The following is a 22,321-nucleotide window of genomic DNA, read 5'->3' as shown; positions in this document are numbered from 1 at the left end:
ACGTTGACAGTCGGCCGAGGGGCCACTGTGACCGAAAATGGGTACTGGACTTAGCAGCGTGGGGGTCCTCAGTGACCCCTGCTGCAGGTGCTGTGGTTGGAGTGATGGCTCACACCTCCTCTCCTCTGAGAGATAAGATGGTAGCTGGGGGGAGGAGGAGGGGGTTGTCAAGGGAGGGGTTGTTGTGTTGTTGTTCAGAGCGAGAGCCATTTCCCTCGGTGTGAATGCTGTCGGGCTTTCCAGCTGGATATATCACACTGAGCACACTCGCTCCTCCTCCACAGCCCCCACCAGAGTGGGGGTACACTTATAAGCTTTGGGGGCCAGGGACAGAGAGCAACGGAGCAGAGAGCTCAGGGAAAGAGACACTTGAGCAAACTTTCAGGAAAGGATGCCTGGATGGAGCATGGAAGCTGCCTTAGCAAGGTGGGGGAAGCCGCAGAGAGGGGCTGCCGACAGGAACCAGAAGCCTTTGAATGGGGAGCTGCGCTGAAGCAGGAGGATCTAATTAACCACCTCCTTGCCTGTCCCCAGAGGCTTGCAAATGACAGCATTGTAGACCATGTGGGCATAGCCTGGCAGGAACCCCACGTGAGATTCCACTGCTGGTCGGACCCTTGTAAAGCATCCCACGGTGTGAAGGCCAGGGCCATCCCCGGTGAGCCTCCTGCACTGCCGCCATCCTGAGACTTCCCTTGTCAGGCAGCTGGGATTTGCTTCCCTGGGTTGCATTTTTCACACTCAGAGCCCACGTTGTTCTCTTTCTTCATTTACTCTCTCCTTTCGCCGAAGGTCTTCCTCAAGTAGCTTCCCAAGATGGTCTGAACTCTTGCTTTGTCTGAAAACATCTTTAGGATTCCCTCAGACTTGGTGGTCAGTTTGGCTGGGTGTAGAATTCCAGGCTCCACCCAGGAGCTGCTTTCCAGAGTGGCTGCACCATATTACATCCCCACTAGAGTGCCTCAGTATCTCTGCACCTTCACCAGCACTTGGCTTTGGTACTGTTTTTCATGTTAGTTGTTCTCATAGGAATGTAACGAAATTTCATTAAGGCCTGAATTTTGCATTTTTCTAATGGCTAGCCATGCGCTTTCCACCCATATTCCTCTTCATGCCTTTTGCCCATTTCTTTTTGAATTGTTTTTTTTTTAATGTCAAATTTCTAGAGTTCTTTAAAAACTCTAGATATGGGTCCTTTGTCAGAGGTATAGTTTGCAAATATTTTCTTCCAGTTTGCCTTTTCTCCCTCTTGGTCTTTTGCAGAGCAAAAGTTTTCATTTTGGTGAAGTCCAATGTATTGGTGTTTTTCTTTTATGGATCATGCCTTGCTGTCATGTCTAAGAACTCTCCACCAGGCCCCAGGCCCAAAGATGCTCTCCTATGTTATCTTATAAACATTTTAGGTCCAGGCACATTTTTTGCTTATGGATGTCCAATTGCTGCAGCGTCATTTGTTGAAAAGATAACTGTTCCTTCGTTGAAATGCTTTTGCAAATATCTGTCAAATATCAATTGACCATACCTATATGGGGCTATTTCTGGGCTCTCTGTTCTGTTCTATTGATCTACCTGTCTTTCCTTCTGCCAACACCACAGTCTTTTTTTTTTTTTTTTTTTAAAAATTTTTTTATTTATTTGACAGAGAGAGACACAGCCTGAGAGGGAACACAAGCAGGGGGAGAGTGGGAGAGGGAGAAGCAGGCTTCCCGCGGAGCAAGGAGCCCGATATGGGACTCGATCCCAGGACCCTGGGATCATGACCTGAGCCAAAGGCAGACGCTTAACGACTGAGCCACCCAGGCGCCCACCACAGTCTTGATTAATGTAATTATATAGTAAGTCTTAAAATCTGGAAAAGTGATGCCTCCCATTTTATTCTATGTTTTCATAACTGTTTTAGCAATTCTAGTTCCTTTGCTTTTCCATATAAATAGAACAATTTTGAGTATTTAGGATAACTTAGAATAATTTTCTTTATTTCTGCAAAAAATTTACTGGGATTTTGTTAGGAATTGTGTTAAGTCTTTTGGAGAATTGAGTCCTTTATTATGTTGAGTCTTCTAATCCATGAACATGGTATGTCTCTCTGTTTATTGAGATCTTTGATTTCTCTCTTCAGCACTTTGTAGTCTTCAGCATGCAAGTTCTGTGCATGTTTTGTTAGATTTACACTTAAGAAGTTCATTTTTTTAGTGATTGTAAGTTGTACTCTATTTTTAATTTCAGTTTCTGTATGTTTATTGCTAGTATATAGAAAAACAATTGATTTTTATAAGTTAATCTTGTATCCTGCCATCTTATTTATTAGCTCTAGGAATTTTTATTTGTGTATTTTCATAGATTCCTTAAGATTTTTAGGATGACCATCATGCCATCTACAAATAGGAGCACTTTTATTCCTTCCTTTCCGATCTATATGCCTTTTATTTCCTTTCTTTTCCTTATTGTGCTAGCTAGGACTTCTAGGACAATATTGAATAGAGTGGTGAGGGTGGCACCTTGTCTTGTTCCTGATCTTAGGGGAAAGCACTCAGTCTTTCATCAAGTATGATGTCAGCCATAGGTTTTCTATAGATGCTCTTTATCAAGTTGAGGAGGATTGACTCTATTCTTAGCTTTTTGAGAAATTTATCATAAATTGATGTTAATTTTGTCAAATATGTTTTCTCCATCAATTGATACGATCATATGTTTTTCCTTCTTTAGGCTATTCATATTATGGATCGTATTGCTTGATTTTTAACGCTAAACCTGCATTCCATTCCTTTACATTCAACTTGGTTACAATAATCTTTACTTCTGTATATTTCTGAATGCTACTTGCTAATATTCTATTAGGAATGTATGTGTCTGTATTCACGAGGAATATTGGTCTGTGGTTTTCTTTTTTTATACTATCTTTGCCTGGTTTTGGTACAGGAAAATTCTTGCTTTATAAAATGATTTGGAAAGTGCTTTTATTTTCTGAAAGAGATTGTTAGTATTAGTGTTAATCCTTTTTTATATGGTTTGGTAGAAGTTTTCAGTGAAACCATCTGAGCTGGAAGTTTTCTTTTTTGCGAGCTCAGAAATCATGAATTCCACTTCTCAAATTGTTTATTTCATATTGGAAGAATTGTGGAAATGTGTACTTTTCAAGGAATTGGCCTGTTATATCTAAGTTGTCAAACATATGTGTGTAGAATTGTTCATATTTTTCCTTTATTATCCTTGTGATGCCCTCAGGATATGTAGCGACAGTCTCTGCTTCATCCCCAAGATGCCCTTCTGTCTGGTCCCTTCTTTGCTTTGTCCATCTTGCAAAAGTTTGTCAATTTACTGATCTTTCAAGGAACTGCCTTTGTTTCATTGATTATTTTTCTGTTTTAATTTAATTAATTTCTGCTCTTATCTTTCTTTTATCCTTCCTTTATCCTATCCTGTTTTGGGTTTATTTTGCTCCTCTTTCTTGTTTCATAAGATGAGAGGCTAGACTATTCATTTGAGATTTTTTCTCTTTCTAAACTCAGCTTTTTAAGACATTTTTTAGGGGGGCCTGGGTGGTTACGGGTCTGACTCTTGATCTCAGGGTCATGAATTCAAGCCCCGTGTTGGGCTCCATGCTGGACATGGACCTACTTAAAATAAATAAGTAAAACATTTTTTAATGAAGGAGAAAGGTTTGTGCATGGTTTCAACTAAATTAATATGGAAAGAAAGCTTTTCACACATGTGCATATTGTAGAAAGTTGTAGAACTTCTATGATCCATTTAAATACCCAGATAGTTAACATTGTACCCATTGAATATGGCACAATATACCATTTTCCAGATGGGGACTCTGACACTCAGAAATTCAAGTTTCTTTATTAAGAATTAAGAATGATGATAGAAGCAAGATTCCCCATTCCTCTGCCCACCACAGTGTTCCAGCCTGCCCAAGCTGTCCTCATGGGCTAGAGCAGGGGCTGTCAGTAAGGGATCTGTGTAGGTTCCGTCCAGTCTCCCCAGACCAGCCGCTCATAGTCCAGAGCTGAGAGAAGATGTGGGGGCTGGCCAGAGTCCATCCTCTTCCCCTTCCTGTCCTCCAACTCAAGCCAAGAGTGGTGGCAGGAGCAGTCCCTGGGCCACTCCACAGGCACCCCAGGTATTGGTCATTCATGCACAAAGTTCAGGCCAATGCCTTCAGGAGGGTTGCAACCTCCAAAGAGCCAAATTAGATTAAGAAACTCCAAAGGGATGGGGCATTCCAAGTCTGCCACTTACCAGCTGGGTGACTTTGGGCAAATGTATGATCATCTCTGTGCCTTGGTTGCTTCATCTGAAAAATAGGATGATATCAGTGTTGGTCACATAGCATAGTTGAGGAGTGATTCTATGTGAAGCTCTTGGACAGTGCCTGGACGGAGTAAGCATCAGGTCAGTCAGTGCTGATCTCTGCTCTCATGGTCCCATCCAAACTCCTCCAGTCCTTCTGCCCCAAACCCACAGGACTTTGATGTCGGAGGAGTGAGGAAATCAGCAATTACTGCTGCTTTTCATGGTCACCCTGTTTCCCCACCCCCACCCCAAGCAAACCCTCTCTCAGCCAAGAAAAAGGAAAGTTGTTCAGCGATGTTGTAGACACTTGTTCAAAAAGCCAGGAGCGCGGAAGGAAAACACAGAACCGGTCCAGGCAGAATGCAGACAGGTTGATGCACAACCTCCCCGTCCACTGCAAGCTCCGTGAATGATTGGATAAACACAACCCGGCATTTTTGTTGAGTTATGCCCCAGACGGAGTGTACAAACAGTTTTCCCAAGCAGAGGGCACTGCTCCAGCAAGGCAGCCCCGCCGCAGTTTCCCAGGTGGGGCATCTGAGAAGACAGGGCACTTTTTTTGACAGAGTTCCTGAGTTCGTGGGATTCGGAGGCAGACATCACTGCCAGCCGTCAGACCACTCTCAGGACCAGGCTCAGAATCCACGGTGCGTCCCCCAGCCTGTCCTTAATCCTCTGACTCCCAGAACACACGGGCTTCTGCGGAAAACACAAACACACCAGACCTTCGTCACCTCCCCAGGCTGAGTTCACATTTCCCCATCCGCTCCCACTGAATCCTCTGCCCAGCCGACCACAAATTCGGAGGTTCCCACACCCACTTCAGAACAACTGAACAACTCCCAGAACTCAGGGTAACGCTTTCCTTATGTTCGCTGGTTTATTATAAGGGGTCCAGGTCAGTAACAGCCACCTGCAAGAGAGGCACAGAGCAAGGTGAGGGGAAGGGGCCCAGAGCCCCTCTCTCTGCACATAGATGTGTCCAGCCACCCAGGGTTTCTCCAAACCTCCCCAGAGTCTGGGGGACGGGCTGGAAGTGCCAACCCTGTGGTCTCATGGTTGGTGCCCCCATCATGAAGCTGTCCGGGCCCCCAGCCACCAGTCACCTCGTGAACGTACAAAAACAAATAAATTCAAGAATTGTAGGACCTCTGTGCCAAGAAAGGAACAAAGACCAAATATGTATTTTGTATTTTACCGGAGGGTCCATGTGTCCATTGTCCATGGAGGGTAGAACATATTACCTCCTTTACAGTACAGCCCCTCTGTGGCACACGCATACACCCTACACGTGTGTTCACACACACCCCCCCCCACATGTGCACGCACCCCACTCGTGTGCACGCATATGCTCCACACACATGCACACATACATCCCACACATGTGTGCATACACCACACATGCACACACATGTTACACACTTATATGAACATATACACACCACTTAGGTGCCCTTACAAAATAAGAAATGTGAACAGAACGGTTCCTGGGATCTCCGCTGGCTCCCGGTAGACGGCGCAGCATGGGCGGAGACGGGGCAGACACAGACAGACAAGGTGGTACCTGGAAGTCACAATTGCAGTTGTGAGGTTCAGCTTCGGTAGTGTCTGTCAGCGAGCGAATACTTACTGTGCAAGAGTCCAGTGACTCAGAGGCTTCACTTGGGTCCAGTCAGGGTTATTGTACAACTTTGGATTTGCAAATCCATATCCAGACTGATGTATGAAAGCCATTTCTCCCAGCGACGCGTGAATGCCTCCGTCATGGCGAGCTGTGGGACAGCCACGGGGCCGAAGCTCCCCAGGGCTCCTTTTCTCCTACCGGGCACCCCTCCCTGTGGCTCACCCAGCCACCCCCTGTCCTCCGCAGGGCTCCGTCCACAATGAGCTCACACCACGCCGTCCTGAGTGCGTGCCTGAGGAGTGGCTTCTGGAAACCAAGAATGGTGACATATGCAGCATTTACCCAAGCTAAGAGCCAAAGCAGAGCTAGGAACAGAAGTGGTGCCCGCTAATTCTGACCCCGGGGATGGAGAGAAGCATCCGGGATCCAGGAGGCAGAGGCTGGGGGAGGGAAGCAAGGCAGAGAAGAGGTGCATTTACAGGCCCAGGTGTCCAGTGTTGACAGCCACTCAACTGCAATCCACTCCCACAGCACCTCGGCTCTGCTGGGGACGGCTTCCCTGTGGGTCAGAGTCTTCCAACCTCCCTGCACCTGCTTCCTGGGCTGGAGGCACCACGGCGCTGGGAAAGTGAATGTGTTTCCTTTTGTAAAATTATGAACAAGTACGTATTACACATATGTCATAATATGTAATACCTTTGTTCAAATGATAGTCAAGTTTGGGGCCAGATGGTTTTTCAAACGCATTCACATATAAATCATTCTATCTTTTTTTTTTTAAGATTTTATTTACTTATTTGACATAGAGACACACAGCGAGAGAGGGAACACAGCAGGGGGAGAGGGAGAAGGAGAAGCAGGCTTCCCGCGGAGCAGGGAGCCCGAAGCGGGGCTCGATCCCAGGACCCTGGGATCATGACCTGAGCCGAAGGCAGATGCTTAACTAACTGAGCCACCCATGTGCCCCTAAATCATGCTATCTTTTAATTTTATTCCCATAAGCCTAGATTTGATTTGAAAGCCTGAGAACAGAGGTGGAGAAATCTTTAAATTATCTGGTACCTGACATTTTATTTTTCTCCAACTTTTTATTATGGAAAAATTTCAAACATCCAGAGAAGGGGACACATTGTACAGCTCCCTGCTGTCCCCCAGCCCACTCCAACCACTGATTTTGTCCTACCGACTTCACGTGCCATATTGTTTTTGCTGAGTCATCTGAAAACAAGTTTTAGACACCAAGATATTGGTCTCCTAGAAATAAGGCCATTCTTCCAGATGAGCATCGAGCTATTATCACACTCAATTCATGCTACCAATGAGTCAGTGACATCATTCAACACTCCGTCCATCCCGAGATGTCCTCCCAATCTCTCTTGCTGCCAGGTGTCGATCAGGCCCATGCTGGTTGTTAGAAACGGTGCTTCTCTTGGCTGTTTTTATCCTAGGACCAATCCCACCCTTCTCCTGACATTGACGTGTTTGAGGGATGTCGAATGCTTGGCTCTCTGCACCTGTCTGGTCCTTTCTCCCGGTGTCCTTTACCAGATGCTCTATCCCTTCTTTTTCTTGTAACCTGGAAGTGAAGGCTACAGGCTTGGCCTTTGACTCAAGGGAAGTATTTACTGCAAGAACACAGCAACGGTGGTTTCGTGTGCTGGATTTTGCATCCCCTGATGTCAGGCTGGCCCCACACGGGTGATGCTGAGTTTGAATCCCCGTGAAGGCGCTGACAGATGTCTCCGATGTAAGTGGAGCGTGTTTTTTCTTTCCCAGGTAGCACTGTGTGATTGACATGCTTTCACACTGCCTCGTTGTTCCACTCGGTAATTTCACTGAGGAATCCAGAATGCAGAGCTCCAAATTCCCCCATTCCTTCTACATTTATGAGCTGGCATTCCCTGTAAAGAGCTTTCCCTCGTTAATTAGGGAGGCAGAGTGGGAGACTTATCCAGCAGACCCTTAGGGAGGCCTGGTTTTCTGGAGAGAAGTAGAGAGAGAATATGGTCTCTCAGGGCTGTGTGGGGGCCCAGAGGGCCCCCCAGTCAGGGTCCAGTGTCTGATCCTGATAGCCCAGGGAGGGAGGAGCAGGTGGGGCACCGCTTCAGTGAGAGAGGTGTGTGTGGGGAGAGCAATCAGGAGGGGAATCTTTGGGGGAAAGGAGTATTTTTGAAAAAGGATTTTTCGGAATGCCTCTATGTCAGATCCTCGTGTCTCCCTTGGGGCGCCTGCAATAAAAAGCCCCATTGTTTTTCAGGCTTCGGGAGTCCCGTTCTGAGGCTGGTTTTGGAGGCATCCCCAGACCTCAGGTTGTCCTGTTCAGTCTGGATTTCAGAACCTGCCCAGTGAATGGAGACGGGGTGCAATCATGGCGAACTTCAGCCAATAACCAGTGATTTCATACAGTGCAAAGCAACTAGTTTAAAGAATTGCTGATGAACCAACTGACTGGTCGGGTGGAGACATGGAGGTCAGGACGCTGTACTGTCCCCTGGCTCTGGCAGGTGGCCAAAGCAGCAGGTTTCTCTTCTCCTTTGTTTGGCTTGAAGCTGGAGGAGGCGCGGTCGATCCCACTTACAATTTGGGACAGAAGTGGCTCCCCAGAGCTTGCACAAGACATGCTGAGTCCATTTGGAAGGCCACCGTGTCGATGGAACTTACAGCAGATATGGCCCACTGGATTAAGTGGCAGCAAGGACAGGGCAGGGGCAGCCTGCTCTGAGCCCCAAGGGCAGGCCAGAGCCCTGTGGCGCCCCCGCCCCATGTTCTCCAGGGCTCCAGTTTCTCTACGGGGAAAACACAAGAGCAACAAAGTGCAAAATATGCCAGGCGCCCATCAGGGCTCAAACTCCCCCTAAATAAGCATTTGCTCCCAGCTCTAGGGGAAGGTGGGACAGGCTTCCTTCTTTGGAAGCAGGAGGACTCCAGATCTGGGGCAGGTACCTGAGGGAGACCCTTCCCCCACATCCTCCCACCTGGCTCCTGGTACCCCTGCACCCCTATTCTGTCTGCCCAGGGAGGTGCACCCTTGCTGTGGGTAACAGGCCAGGGGTTCCCTCCTGCCTCTCTTTTTCTTCTTCCTCCCTCTCCCCACCATGCCCCCAAAGTTTCTAGGGTTGGTTGCTGTGTGCATTCACCTGGCCTTTACTTTCTTTCTCCAGTGGAAAATTCTGTAGTCTAGTCACCTCCGTGGGTATTCTTCTTTGGAAGCACTTTGTCAGGGCTATTTTATGCATCCATGCAAGAGGGTCCATCTCTGTGGGGACAGCAGCCCCAGAGATGGGCCCACAGGTCCAGGAGCTGGGCAGCCCTGTGTGGGGTGGGCCTGGGGCCACAGCCAGCGCCCAAGCATGCTAACCCAGAACCAGTGGAAAGGCAATTTGAAAAGGAAATTATCAAGATCACTTCCACAGTAAGGATGATGATGATGATGATGATATCATCATCATCATCAGCCCAAACCCTTGCTAGGAGCTCGCCCAAGGGCGCAGGGTCAGAATGCCGGCCTGGGGCAGGGGCTTGGGAGCAGCTGAGGCCGGGGGACTGATGGGCCGGGAAGAGGAGTAGGGCACTGAGGCGGGGGACTGGATGGGGCGGGAAGCGGAGTAGGAATGGTGAGGGGGGCGAGCGCAGGGGAAGGGAGAGGGAGGGCCGAGGAACGAGGAGGTGGGACCTGGGGCGGGGAGATGGGGGGGCGCGGAGAGACGGGGAGATGAGGAGGAGACGCGGGAGGTGAGAGGGGCCGCGGGGAGGAGGGTCGGGGAGGTGGAGATGGGGTAGGGGACTTGAGCGATTAGGGAGGTGGGCGTTCGGGAGCGCGGAGGAAGTAGGGAGGGGGCGCCGGGAGGGCGGGGAGCTGGGGGCGGTGGGGCGGAGCGCCGCCCCGCCCCTAAGGGCCTCTGGAAAAGTTTGCGCTCCGGCTTGCGCGCGCAGAGGCTGAGCCAGCCGGTCCTGGGGACACGCGACGGGAGCGCGGCGCCAGGAGGAGCCCGAGCGACAGCCCCGGCCGGGACCGACTGCCCCCCTCTCCAGCCCCAAGACTCTCCCTGTGCCCCGGTCCCCGCCCCCTGAGCGGAGGAAGGGTCCCCAGGATGCGGGTGGCCCAAGTGCCCTTTCCAGACAGAGGTGAGTCGGTGGGGCAGGGGTTGCGAGTCCCGGGCGCCCAGCCTGGGTAGGTGGGGTGGGGGCCGCTGGGCCCACTTTTCTCACCAAATTCCAGCCTATCCCTGGCGTGACTGTACCTGGCCCAAGGAGACACCACGTCCCCATCAGCCCCTCATCCAGGCCATCCATTCCGGTGATGGCCCCAGCGGGGGAGAGGGAATGGTTCTTTTTTCCACTCTAGTGATGAGAGCCATTGACCAGCCAGAGCCAGGGCAGAGGGAATGGTTCCTTTTTAACTACAGTGGGAAGGTCCAGACTGAGCTGCACCTTCATGACCTGAAGGAGACATAAGTGGCTCTTCCCAGAGAAGTCCCCTCTGTCCTTTTCCTGGAATAACTGAAAAGTTAGGCAGCCTCACCCTCCCAGGATGAGGACCTGGGGGCTCTGGGAGTGTGTGGTTGTCGTCGTTCTCCTGAGAAAACCGTTCTTTTAAATGATATTCGCCACAAAATTCCACTGTTTTCTTCTGTTTCTTGAAGTAGGCAGTCAGGACTGTCAGAATCAGGGCTGGAAGATAAAGCCCCTACTTTTGCAATCGTGAGGTTCCCACGTGCTGCATTCACAGCTGGATAAAGCCTGGAGAAGGGACGGGACATGTCCTTCTTTGGCCCGATGCTACTAGCTTTGCTGTTTCTAACCACCCCGGCTCCACACAGTCTGTGTCTCTCTCTTTCTCTCTCTTCTGGTGCTGGCCACTCCCGGTGACATATTTCTTTGTGGGTTTTTATATTTAGATGTAAGAGAGGAACTTGTTGGGGGTTTAAAGGGAACACATTTTGTTAGGAAGATAAAGCAAGGCGAGTGGCACGAACACGGGGCTCTCCTGGAGGATAATTTCAAAAGTGGAGGGTCCACCCTGCCCACGGTACCCACCCCCCCTGGAGCCCTGACGACTTCCAGAATGAGGCATCTTTCTAAAGTCTGGAGGCCAGAGGCTGCAGACACTCGCTGTAGACACACACCTTCCTCATTCATCTTTGCAACATTCTTGGTCAGAAGTTGCAAACACTCAATGTAGTGGCATTCTTGCAGGCGTGGTTAAGAAAAACAGTTCCTAGAAGTACCGGGCAGGATTAGGTCCTGCGGGTGCGTGATGGACACGGCGGACGGCCCTGCCTGTGGCTGGGGTGGTGGCGGGCATGTTGTCCTCAAGGAGTCGTGCAAGTGTCTGGCTCTGGAGGAGTTCTCAGGGAACTGATGCAGAGTTCCATCCAGAATGACTAATTCTGTGGCCATAGGAGGACCACCCAGTGGGTTTTCTCAGTCAGCAACCTTCATATCCTGCCGGTCTGCTTGTTCCGTCAACTGACACGAGAGACTGCACATCAGCCCTCAGGAGCCTCCTGTGAAGATGCGGCTGGGATGGATTCTCCCCCAGCCTCACCTTCGTAGATGCTGCTTTCCTCTTTAGGTTTCTGAATTTCGTAAAGTGCGTGGCTCTCCTAATTTTCTACCGCGTGTGGATGGTAGAAACTGGCATCTCCTGAAGAAGGAGCCTCACACGTTGGCCTAACAATGTTCTCAAAATGCAGGGGCTGATTTCCTCCTTTCTCTGGAAATTACTGATGTAATTTCCTGCGGTGTCTTTTCCCTCCTCCTACACACACTTCGATACCTACAGTGTGTGCATGTGTTTCTGTGATGGAAAAATGAGAATCGGGGCATGCCGTCATCTTGCAGATCTGGGGCTTGCCCTACTGTGAAGCCCCCTCTCCTTCTGCAGGACTCGGCGCTGGAGCCGGGCGCTGACACCGCCGGCCGGGCCGAGGGCCGCCTGCGCTGGTAGTTGGAACCACTGCGCTGTGCTTCCCGGGGCCTTTCTGTTCCCCCCACGTGGCGTCCTCATTCCTGCCTTATCAGTCTGCAGCCACTTCTTATGATTCCTTTGCACCCATTTTCTGCTGAATTAATGAACTGCCTGAGGAGACGTTCCAGGAGCTTTCCGAGGTAACAGGACGTGCTCGGCAAACTCCATCCAGTGCCGAGACTCCGGCGCTCCGGTGACGGTGTGACCGTGCCGGGCATGGTCAGCCTCTGTTCTGTGTCGTTTTCCTCCTATCGCTGTGGCTGCGTCTGTAGGAGGCCCGGCGGCAGGCCAGCCCGGTGAGCCCCGTGCGCTGGAGCGAGGCCTGAGCCGGTCGCTGGGGCTCCTGGGCCTTGCAGATGCTGCTTCACGTCCCCAGCGTCAGGTTTCTGCACGTGTCAGCATCCAGCACTTGGCGAGCCTGCTGGTGACACTCCTGTCACCGCCGTCCAGGTGAAGACCATGGCGGGGCGGGGGGCGGACGCTCTAGAAGAGTGAGCCCCTGCTGTGGCGCGTGGGAATCAGATGACCCAGCCATCCAGCCCAGCGCTGCCTCAGCTTCCCTCTGTGTACACTCAAAAGGCAGATGCCGCCATGGGGACAGACGGGGTGCCTGCAAGGGACATTGTGGGCCGTGTCACCGTGGCTCCAGGAACCGGCGGGAGGGACCCCACAGTTAGGACTTCTTGGGCCAGATGTCTCTTATTTGCATAGGCCCTTAGCTGCGGAGGAGCTCGTTCCCACACACCTTCGTTCATCCCACGGCAATCTGGGCAGGAGTCCAATCCCGTTACTAAGAACAGGCAGAGAAGGGAGAGTCTGAAAAGTCTGGTTGAAGAGCAGAGGGTAAGGCCTCTTGTGTCAAGATTGGTTGCCTTACAATGGACAAGCCCGGGCACCCAGGCGAGCGAGCACGGAGGCAGCCCCTGGGGCTTGTGCCTGGGCTCCTGCTGGCCACCCCACGTCCATGCACTCGCGGGACTGCACCCGATCTGTGTTAACACCCGCACCTTCCCTGCCCGAGAGAGTCCCGTGCGGGAAAGCCGCCGGGGAGCGGGGAGCCCGCTCATCCCAGTGACCTCACCGGGGGCTCCGGGCCTAGGCTCCCAGCAGAGTGCAGGCATGCGGGGCCGAGTGTGCGAGGCCTCTTGCTGGAAGCAACCTCTGAAAGCCCCGCTGGGTTGCTCAGAAATATGGGGCAAGGGGAAATATTCATTAGCAAAGGAATTTCCTGGGGCGACATGGCCAGCGCGGCCTTTCTTTCCTAAATTCTTGTAAACAACAACAAAAGACTGCTTTCCAGGAAATTTTGCTGGTTGGCAAATGCTTGGTGTTTCGGTTCAGTTTGGAGGATGGACTCGTTGGTTTCCCTGGGAAAACGTGCCTTTCACAAACAGCACCCTGTGTCTGATCGGGAGAAATTCCTCACTGTCCTCTCGTGCTTTTCTCGTTCGCTGTGACCGAGAGGGAGAGAGACCCCAGACTTTGTGGAAATATTTCCCTTTACTTTTTTCTTTTCCTTCTTTTCATAGTTTGTTTATTTTTCAAGTTGGCATGTGTAGAGAAAGTAAGTTACTAGTGCAGAGAGCACATCTGGAACCCATCGGCCGCCCGGGCCGCCCCTCCCCGCGGACGCGCCTCCCTGGAACGGAGGGACGGCAGCCTCACCGGTGCGACGCGGTCTAACCTGGGTGACCACGGCGGGGACGCCTTCTAGAAGGTGCTTCTCCCAGTGCCCGTCCCACGCAGCAGCTTCTGGCTCAGGCCCGGCGCTCTGAGACGTACAAGACTACCGTCCTCAGCACTGGCCTCTATTTCTGACTTGTTCGGGGGAAATCAAGCAGTGATCAGACTCTTAGAACAAAAAGTCAGATGGTGGTCCCTGACAGGCCCCCGATGCTTAACTTTTAAAATAAAGAAAAACGTGAGCATTTGTAATGTGTACGTCTTGCCCCCATGGGGACTTCTCCAGCTAGCCGAGTGCCGTTAGTCTCTGCGGGGACCCTCTGCACCAAAGCCCCTCCTAGACAGTAGCACGACGCTCAGAAACCCAAGGCAGCCCATGGATCCACAGACACAAGCTCACGAGGATGCCCCCACCCAGGCCCCGCAGCGCTTGTTAGGACAGCGACCTGTCGAAACCCCGTGTCCACAGACGGGAGCAGGAATTACCAGCATCCGAATGCACCTCCACCTAGGACTCGGGTGAGCATCACGTCGGCAGAAAGACGCCAGGCACGTTTGTAGGCTATGGGGCCCCACTTACGTGAAGGTCGGAAACAGGCTCCTGCCCTCGAGGGGGTGAGAAGCCAGCCAGCGGTCCCTTTGGCGGTCGGTGGTGGCTGGGACGGGTGGAACAGGCTGGCCTCCCAGGAGCTGTGCTCACAGTGCCCAGCACTCCTCAGGATGGATGTGGCCGAGAGCTGATGCCCCACCTGGTCCCAAGCCGGGCTGGCCGCTCCGAGCTGGGGGGCGGAGGGGCAGAGTGTTCTTTCCGCATATTCAGGTCCTGCTGCGCCCCTGAGAGGTGGGGGCAGAACTCCTTGATGCTTTTGACCACAAGTAACAGCACTCAGACACATCCAAAATCAACCTGGCCTTTGGCCCAGCACGTAACTCTTGGGGTGGAGTCTACGTTCTAATGTTGGTAATCCAAAGAAAATAAGCTCTTAGATTCTAAAAGAGCCAGATGTCTTCCAGTTACGAAAAATGCGGAGAGTAGCATTTAGCAAGAGATGTTCTGGAAAAAATGTGCTCTTTGAGTGATGAATATTTAATCAAGGGAAATGATAAATCAAGCGTTAGTAGGAAAAATACATTCACCCTCAAAATGCATGGTTTGGGTGGCTCTCCGGCGCATCTTACACTATTTTCATTGTGCTGGTTCTGCTGCTGGGTATCGCCTTCATTGTTTGCTTGTTTTCCTGCCCTGCTCAGTTCTTTCAAAGCCCTGCCTGTGCCGCGAAGAAAAGTCCTTCACTTGTCTGTCCTTGCTCTTTACGTCCAGGCGGTCCAGGTCCAGCGGGTTTATGGGCACACGCGTCCCTGTCCTTGCTCATGGCCCCAGCGCGGGGGTGGGGTGCGTGCAGAGGGAGGGATGTACGTGGCGGGGAGTTATCCTGGGGAAACAGGCACAGCCGACAAGCCGAAGTTGTACTGTGGTTTCCAAACCTTTCGGATGTGGCTGCTTGGAGCGAATTCACGAACAATTCACATTCCTCGCCCTTTCAGGTAACACGCGTGTTTCTGCAATTCAGACCGTGTGGGTGCTCACTCACTCATGATCGCAAGTCATGCTCACCACATGCGTGTCGTCGTTGCTGGGACGGGAGCCCCTGGTGGGGGGGAACAGGACTAGTTGACAGAGTGGCCGCCGGCGCGTGGCACCGGGCTGCCTGGCGTGGGGCGTGTGGAGGCCTCGGGTCTGCGGCGTGGACCCAGCGCCGGCAGGGAAGTAGCCGTTCCCCGGCCGCTGCTCCCTCCGCTCTCGGTGGGGCTGGCTGTGCTCTGGGCTGTGCCCGGGGCCCGGACGGCAGAGTGAGGCCGTGGCGGCTCCATTCGGGGCTCACAGATAAAGACTCAGCTGACAAGCAGCAGGGAAGAGCAGGGCGTTCGTGGGGCACCCGTGAGCGGACGGGCGCGGTGCCCCCGATGCGGTGTGAGTGTGAAGCGGGCCCCCGCAGGCCGCAGGCTCAGAGGTGGTCAGCCGCGGCATTATTTACACTCCTGAAACGACAGCCTGCGATTTGTTGTAAAAAGTGGCGAGTGGGCTCAGGGAGGCCTGGAGGGGCTGGGCTGACTCTAGAATGTTGCAGAGCAGGAGGAATTTGAATCAGGGCGTGAAGGACAGGCCGGAGTTAGAGAAAGGCGCAGGAACGGCAGCAGGGGCCGGCGGGACAGCGGCCCACCGAGCCGACCCGTGCGTCTCCAGGGGCATCTACTGACCTGCGTGCAGCGCGCAGGCGGCCCCCGGAGGCCAGGGCCCACGGGGTTTCTGGAACAGCCGCGCATGCAAGCTCCGGCACATTGGGAGAAGTCTCTGCAGCAAAGGAACAGAGCGGCTCTTTCTGACCTCAGAGAACCGAGCCCCCTGATGGAGGGGGGGATCTGACAGCCTCCCAGGCCCCACCAGTGCCCGCAGGGCCGGGAAACAGTGACCTAGAGGGAGTGGGGGACCCACGGAGTTTCTCTCCTTCTCGTCCGAGAGCAGCCACCCACGCTGTGCCCCTGAGTCCTTCCAGGACTGAGACCCTCTTGGGCCTTCTTGGTACCTAGCAAGATCCCACCACACCCCAAAATGCAGAGCCCATATCATTTGGGGAGCTGTCTGTCTCTGAACCCAACTTAGGGCTATGGCTTAAACGTTGTAAAAGTAAAAAAATACTCATCACTGGACACTCAGAGGGCTGTTTTAAGCTAATCTCATTTGATTGTAGCAGATATTGAAGCATATATTTCTAATTTAAAATCAGTGGGTCCACTGAACGCCACGTCCAGCTGTGACCTCACACGAGGTGATGAGCACGGCCCCAGGTGGGGGTGGGAAGTATCTGGAGGGGAGGGGAGATTAAATCCAAGGCCTTCGAGGGCCTGGCCCTTGGCTTCCCACCTTCACTGTGTCCCTAGACCCCCAGGTGGGTCGTTTCTTTCTGTTCGTTTGCACGGCTTCAGTTTTGGGGGTTCAGACAGTTTGATCTGAACTCTGAGTTTTCAGCCATGTCCAGAGCCCGAGTGCTCATCCCTGCCCTTCCTCCCATCACCCCTGTGGAGGTACGGGTTTGGGTTCTGCTCTGCCTCACACTGCCCTTCCTTCTGTGGCCGCGTGGCCCTGTCTCTGGCCTCTCCTGGGGGCCGTCGGGACCCGACTCTGTCCCCAGCCCTGGTCCCAGGGATGCTGTCAGGGCTGCAGGTGCTTCACCACGTGGCTTCAGGCTCACCAGGGGGGCTTCCTGGAGGCGTCATTCCGGTTCCATCCTATTGCATTGTCCTGGGATGATCCTGTCTGTCTCCTGGTCACGGGGAATCATGGTTTGGCAACTCCAGTGTGGTGGATCAAGGATGCACAGTTAGCACTCACGAGTGCCTTGGGATTCCCCGATGGATGTTTATTCGGTCTGTGTGTCGTTGTTACATGAGTGAACGACCGTGGCACTCACGCACTGATCTCCCTCCCGGGGGCTGCAGACACCAAGTGGCTTCCCGTGGCCGCCTCAGCCCCCGGGGAGCTCTGGGCCCCTGCGTGACCAGCCGTTTGCACACTTGCGGAGTTCGGGTGCCTTCCTCCAACTCTGCTGTGGCCGCTGCCCCTGGGTGGTCCCTGATCACCTTCATCGCTGGGCACCCCTCTTTTCTCTTTGCAGGCTCCTGCTGTGCACGCCCTGGCTGGGATCCGGCCCGGGCCACCCCTGAAGCCTGAGCCGGAGCCTGTTCTCCCGAGATGGACATGCCCAGGGCGCCCTCTGGTGGGATCCGGAGCTGAGCCTCTGTGCGCCTGAGCCATGGCCACGGTCCTGATGCCGCGCCCCAAGCCCGGGAACCAGACCCTGTACGAGCACTACAGCTATGTGGGCAAGCTGGAGGGCAGGCTGAAGGAGGCCCCCGAGGGCAGCATGCTCACCACCGTGCTGTTCCTGATCATCTGCAGCCTCATCGTGCTGGAGAACCTCATGGTTCTCATCGCCATCTGGAAGAACAATAAATTCCACAATCGCATGTACTTCTTCATCGGCAACCTGGCTCTCTGTGACCTGCTGGCCGGCATCGCCTACAAGGTCAACATTCTGATGTCAGGCAAGAGGACGCTGAGCCTGTCTCCAACGGTCTGGTTCCTGCGGGAAGGCAGCATGTTCGTGGCCCTCGGGGCGTCCACCTGCAGCTTGCTGGCCATCGCGATCGAGCGGCACTTGACTATGATCAAAATGAGGCCGTACGACGCCAACAAGAAGCACCGTGTCTTCCTTCTGATCGGGATGTGCTGGCTCATCGCCTTCTCGCTGGGCGCCTTGCCCATCCTGGGCTGGAACTGCCTGCACGACCTCCCCGACTGCTCCACCATCCTGCCCCTCTACTCCAAGAAGTACATCGCCTTCTGCATCAGCATCTTCACGGCCATCCTGGCCACCATCGTGGTCTTGTACGCACGCATCTACTTCCTGGTGAAGTCCAGCAGCCGCAGGGTGGCCAGCCCGCACAACTCGGAGCGCTCCATGGCCCTGCTGCGGACCGTGGTCATCGTGGTGAGCGTGTTCATCGCCTGCTGGTCCCCGCTCTTCATTCTCTTCCTCGTCGACGTGGCCTGCAGGGTGAAGCAGTGTGCCATCCTGTTCAAGGCCCAGTGGTTCATCGTGCTGGCCGTGCTGAACTCGGCCATGAACCCCGTCATCTACACGCTGGCCAGCAAGGAGATGCGGCGGGCCTTCTTCCGGCTGGTCTGCACCTGCCTGGTCCGGGGCTGGGGCGCCCGCTCCTCGCCTGCCCAGCCTGCTCTCGATCCCAGCAGAAGCAAGTCCAGCGGTAGCAACAACAGTAGCCCCTCGCCAAAGAGCAAGGAGGACTCTCTGCAGAGAGCCGCCTCATCCTGCGTGACCGACTGGAACAAAACGGTGCAGAATGGGACCCTCCGTAAGTGAGAGCAGCGGCCTCCAGGAACGGGGATCCTTACACATCCGCGGGACAAGGGGTGCTCTGCTCACAGCCACGGTCTTATTTATTGCATGCCTCAACCCGGGAGTTCCAGAGCTGGGGCTCGGGAAACCTATTTGCCAATAGCCTGCGTAGCATGGACGGTCACTAAGGGGGGGACCCGAGGACTCGCCAGCTTATTCCGCGGTAGACAGCGTGCCTTGTCCGCTTCGGCTCCTGAGTCTTCCGAACGTCCCCGGCTGCTGACGTGATCTGCCTTCCCCCAAGTCCCAGCGGCCACTCTCCGTGGTGCCTGCAGAGGGGAGGTGGTGGTGGGCCACGCAACGTACGGCGTGCTTCCCCAGACGCCACAGTGATGTTTGGGAACTTCACACTACATTGTGCACAGCGTGGATGCTGGTGTATTCGTCACGTCTGGGCTACGGAGCACTTGGTTTCCAATGTCTGCCATCCATACATGGCTCCAGTGGGGGTACGTGGTGCAGTGTCCTGCTTGAACCACCAGGTGTAAGGACGTGGCTAGAAACCAGGTACACACTCCAGTCCCAGTCTCCTCAACTGACATGAAGTCTCGTGTTCAGCAGGCTTTGCCTGAATTCCCAGAAAGCGCTGCTCCCAGGTGGGGCTCAGGTGTGTGGGGCTGACCCAGAGAGGGCGGAGAACCGGAGAGCTTTGGGAGCGGCGTCCCTGCTTCTCCTCTGTCCTGTGTCCCTGTGGAGTCTTACACACATCCAAAGCCCCGTTCCTACAGATCCCAGAAAAGCCAGCCAGGGTCCTTCAGGAGGCTGTCCCTAGGCCAACCAGGAAAATAACCCATATGAGCAGAGGACAGACACCCTAGCCGGAAGCTGGAGGCTGCAGTCTCTTTAACGTGATGGAAAGTTTGTCCTGAATTAGGAGAGGTTTACTTGATCCTGTGTGGAGTCTGATTCACTTTGATCAGAGAAGCACCGAGTCAGTGACCCCATGCTGTCCCCGTGGAGAAGCTGGGGCGGTCGGCAGCCCCCGCCCCCGCAAAGCTGACCCTGACCGTGCTGTGTCAGGAGCGCGTCTGGGATCCGGCGGTTTGCGCATTCTTCAAGGAAATATAATGATGCCGTAACCCCCCTTTTCAGTATAGGTTGGCCATGCGTCCCCGTTGGTAGGGAGTTACTTAGAAGGCGTTTCGGTGCACGCCTTCCCCAAGGATTCCACCTGCAGGACAGACCGACGAGGAGAACGTGCACACGTCTGTAGAGATCTCATAACCACAGAGTTGACGTGCTCGGTACTTGGTAGAAGCAAAACAGAGCAACCTTCAGAAGGACTCCTACTTGGGCAAGCCCACATCAGAGCCCCTGAGGTTTTCTGATTTGCTGGATGTTTCAGCTGAGTCAAGACTCAAGAGACGGCTCGATATGTTAGCTCTCTCTCGAGAAGTTGGCTCCTGCATGCACGTCCCCCTGACGGAGGAACATTCCTGTGGGTCCTGGGGGGTCTCCACATACCCACCAAAGACTTCCCTCACTTTTGTTATTGGTGAGAGAAGTCCTGTTTGTCAGCAGACGCTTGGCGTCGGCTTCCTCCCATCACTGAAAAGAGCTTATTTTCTACTCCAGTAGCGTGTCTGGAGAGTAAAGCCTGGAGAAAGGGAGGCAGTGTTTCGGAGCCACGACCTTGGGCAGCGCGTGCTCACGTAGTGAGCAAAGTGGCCGCAGGATCCCTCCGCACTGGCCCTGAGGGGCGCCGGGGGCCCTGGGTCTCTGGTGTTAGTGTTAGTGACACTTGCCCCATAACCCAGCTTCCCGTTGCAAGAACGCAGAACTTTCAAGCAGTCTGAGTGAGAAATATGCCAAAAGAGTAATTGTGTTCGTTTGAGAGATGCAGAAGATGATCAGCCCTAATTCCGCTGTGTGCGGTATCCTCAGCAGGTGGTTGGGGGCGTGTAGGAGTTTCCAGGCCACAGAGGACTCGTGCATTAGATACCACTCGGTCAGTAACCTTTCCCTGCCCCGTGTGTGTTTGTTAACAAAATAAAACCAAAAGCCTGCTTATAAACCTGTCGCTGGGGGTCGGTGTGGGGGATTGTTTGCACCAGAGCCCCTGGTGGTGTGCAGGGTGGCGGCCCAGGACGGAAGCCACTCTCGGAAGCCCACGACCGTCCCCGCTGCACGTCCCCCAGGCATAGCTGGTGTCCAGGGAAGCTTCGGTGGCCAGGTTTCGGTAGGCCGGGCCATTTTGAGGCGGTTGAACCCTTCAACAGGGAGAAAATGATGCGTCCTGGCTGAAAGAGACGGGCCGTTTGGTTCTGCTCCATTTGCAACAGGAGGGAAGAGGTCAGAACCGGCCTGCTGCCCAGCATCCTCGTCGACAGAGGGCAACTTCTAGTCTGTGTGTGTGTGCAGGTGTGTCCATGTGTGTGTGCACGTGTGTGCGTGTGCGTGTCCGCGCTGCATGAGGCCTGCATTGGGCATAACTAGCCCAGGGCTGATGCTCACGGAGAGATCTCGCGGCACAGCCGAGGACCGCAGCCTGCAGCCACCGCCCCGCACTCTGCCCGACGCGACCAGGCAGACGCGACCGCGAAGCCCGCCAGGAAGGCTGCGGCCAGGCCGTCACTCTGACCCCCCACCCTCGGCAGAAGGGCGAGGCTCGGCAGGCGACGGCGGTGCAACAGGTCTGGGGGTATCAGAGTACCTGCTCTCCATGGGAAGGGTCCAAACGCCCCCCTCCCTCGTGAGGCAACACAAGATCCAGCACCCAAGTGAGAGGCTTTTCACACAATCCTTTATTGCTCCCAGAGTTACACTGACAGTCGTCTGAACGGCTGACCGGAGGTTATTCCGCGCTGGTGAAGAGCCTTTCGCACACATGTAACTCGGTGCATTTTATAGAAAACGTCTAATTGAATTACCAAGTCCATGCTTTGAAATTGTATCCACGAGGACAAAACCTCAACACCCGAATGTTGTTAGTGTCTAAGTCAAAATATCAAAGGGTTTGCTACATAGTCAGAAATGCACACACCACTATCCCGAAAATGAAGGCACGTTTTCTGATAACCAGTGAGAAGGAGACGTGTGGCATGGCCCCAACGGGGTGACCCCGGGGGACGCCGCGCAGGGGTCTGTGCTCTGCGGCTGCCGGCGCGCAGGGCTCGGACCCGAAGCCACGTCACTTCCTAGGAGGGAGGGGGTGCACTGAGGGCAAGGGAGGCACGGGGGCCGCTCCCCTCCCTGCCGTGCTGGGGCCTCCCGTGTCCCCCACGCCGCTCAGGCGCTCCCAGCTTTCCCGGAACAGAGCTCAGAAAGCTCCAGATTGGTTTGGTAACTCCACTGCCCAGAATCCAAACGCCGTTGAGGCATCAAAGCAGAGAATGGCGAACTGGCGACACACCCAGACAGAGACCCTCACGGCAACCCTCGTTCGTTCCACAAAACTTAGTGGAAAACAAAACACAGAGCTCTCGGATAATATTTATCAATATATATAATTTGCTATCCAAATGCTTTTTAAAAAGTAATAAATATCTCATTATTACACATGAAATTTACATGGCGTTCTCTCCGAATCCTTGGATTTTCACCTCAGATGTTTAATTCTTGTTTAATTCTGAATGCAAAGAAACATTCACATACTTAATTTTTTACAATATTTATTCTGGAACAAATTTTATTCAAAAGGCAAATGAATAGAGAACATTCCACTTGCCACCGACAGTCATTACAGAAAAAGGTAATTCAGTGTTCAAAGATGGATATGCCCATTTATTTCCGCTGTGTTGATTGCTGCTTGATTCGGTTGGACAG

At 53.5% G+C, this 22,321-nt stretch overlaps 1 protein-coding gene across 1 annotated transcript; it reads left to right on the top strand.

Moving 5' to 3' along the window:
• Positions 1-9,874: 9,874 nt before the first annotated feature.
• S1PR3 (sphingosine-1-phosphate receptor 3) lies at positions 9,875-21,977 on the top strand. Its single transcript, XM_035029203.1, has 2 exons — positions 9,875-10,048; positions 17,252-21,977. The coding sequence occupies exon 2, from the start codon at positions 17,390-17,392 to the stop codon at positions 18,518-18,520; it is 1,131 nt and encodes a 376-aa protein (XP_034885094.1). The 5' UTR covers positions 9,875-10,048; positions 17,252-17,389; the 3' UTR covers positions 18,521-21,977.
• Positions 21,978-22,321: the final 344 nt, after the last annotated feature.

This window comes from Mirounga leonina, unplaced genomic scaffold (genome assembly GCF_011800145.1).
Source record: "Mirounga leonina isolate KUSES-001 unplaced genomic scaffold, KU_Mleo_1.0 Mir_224, whole genome shotgun sequence".
Taxonomy (NCBI): Eukaryota; Metazoa; Chordata; class Mammalia; order Carnivora; family Phocidae; genus Mirounga; species Mirounga leonina.
This window is presented reverse-complemented; position numbering and strand designations above follow the sequence as displayed.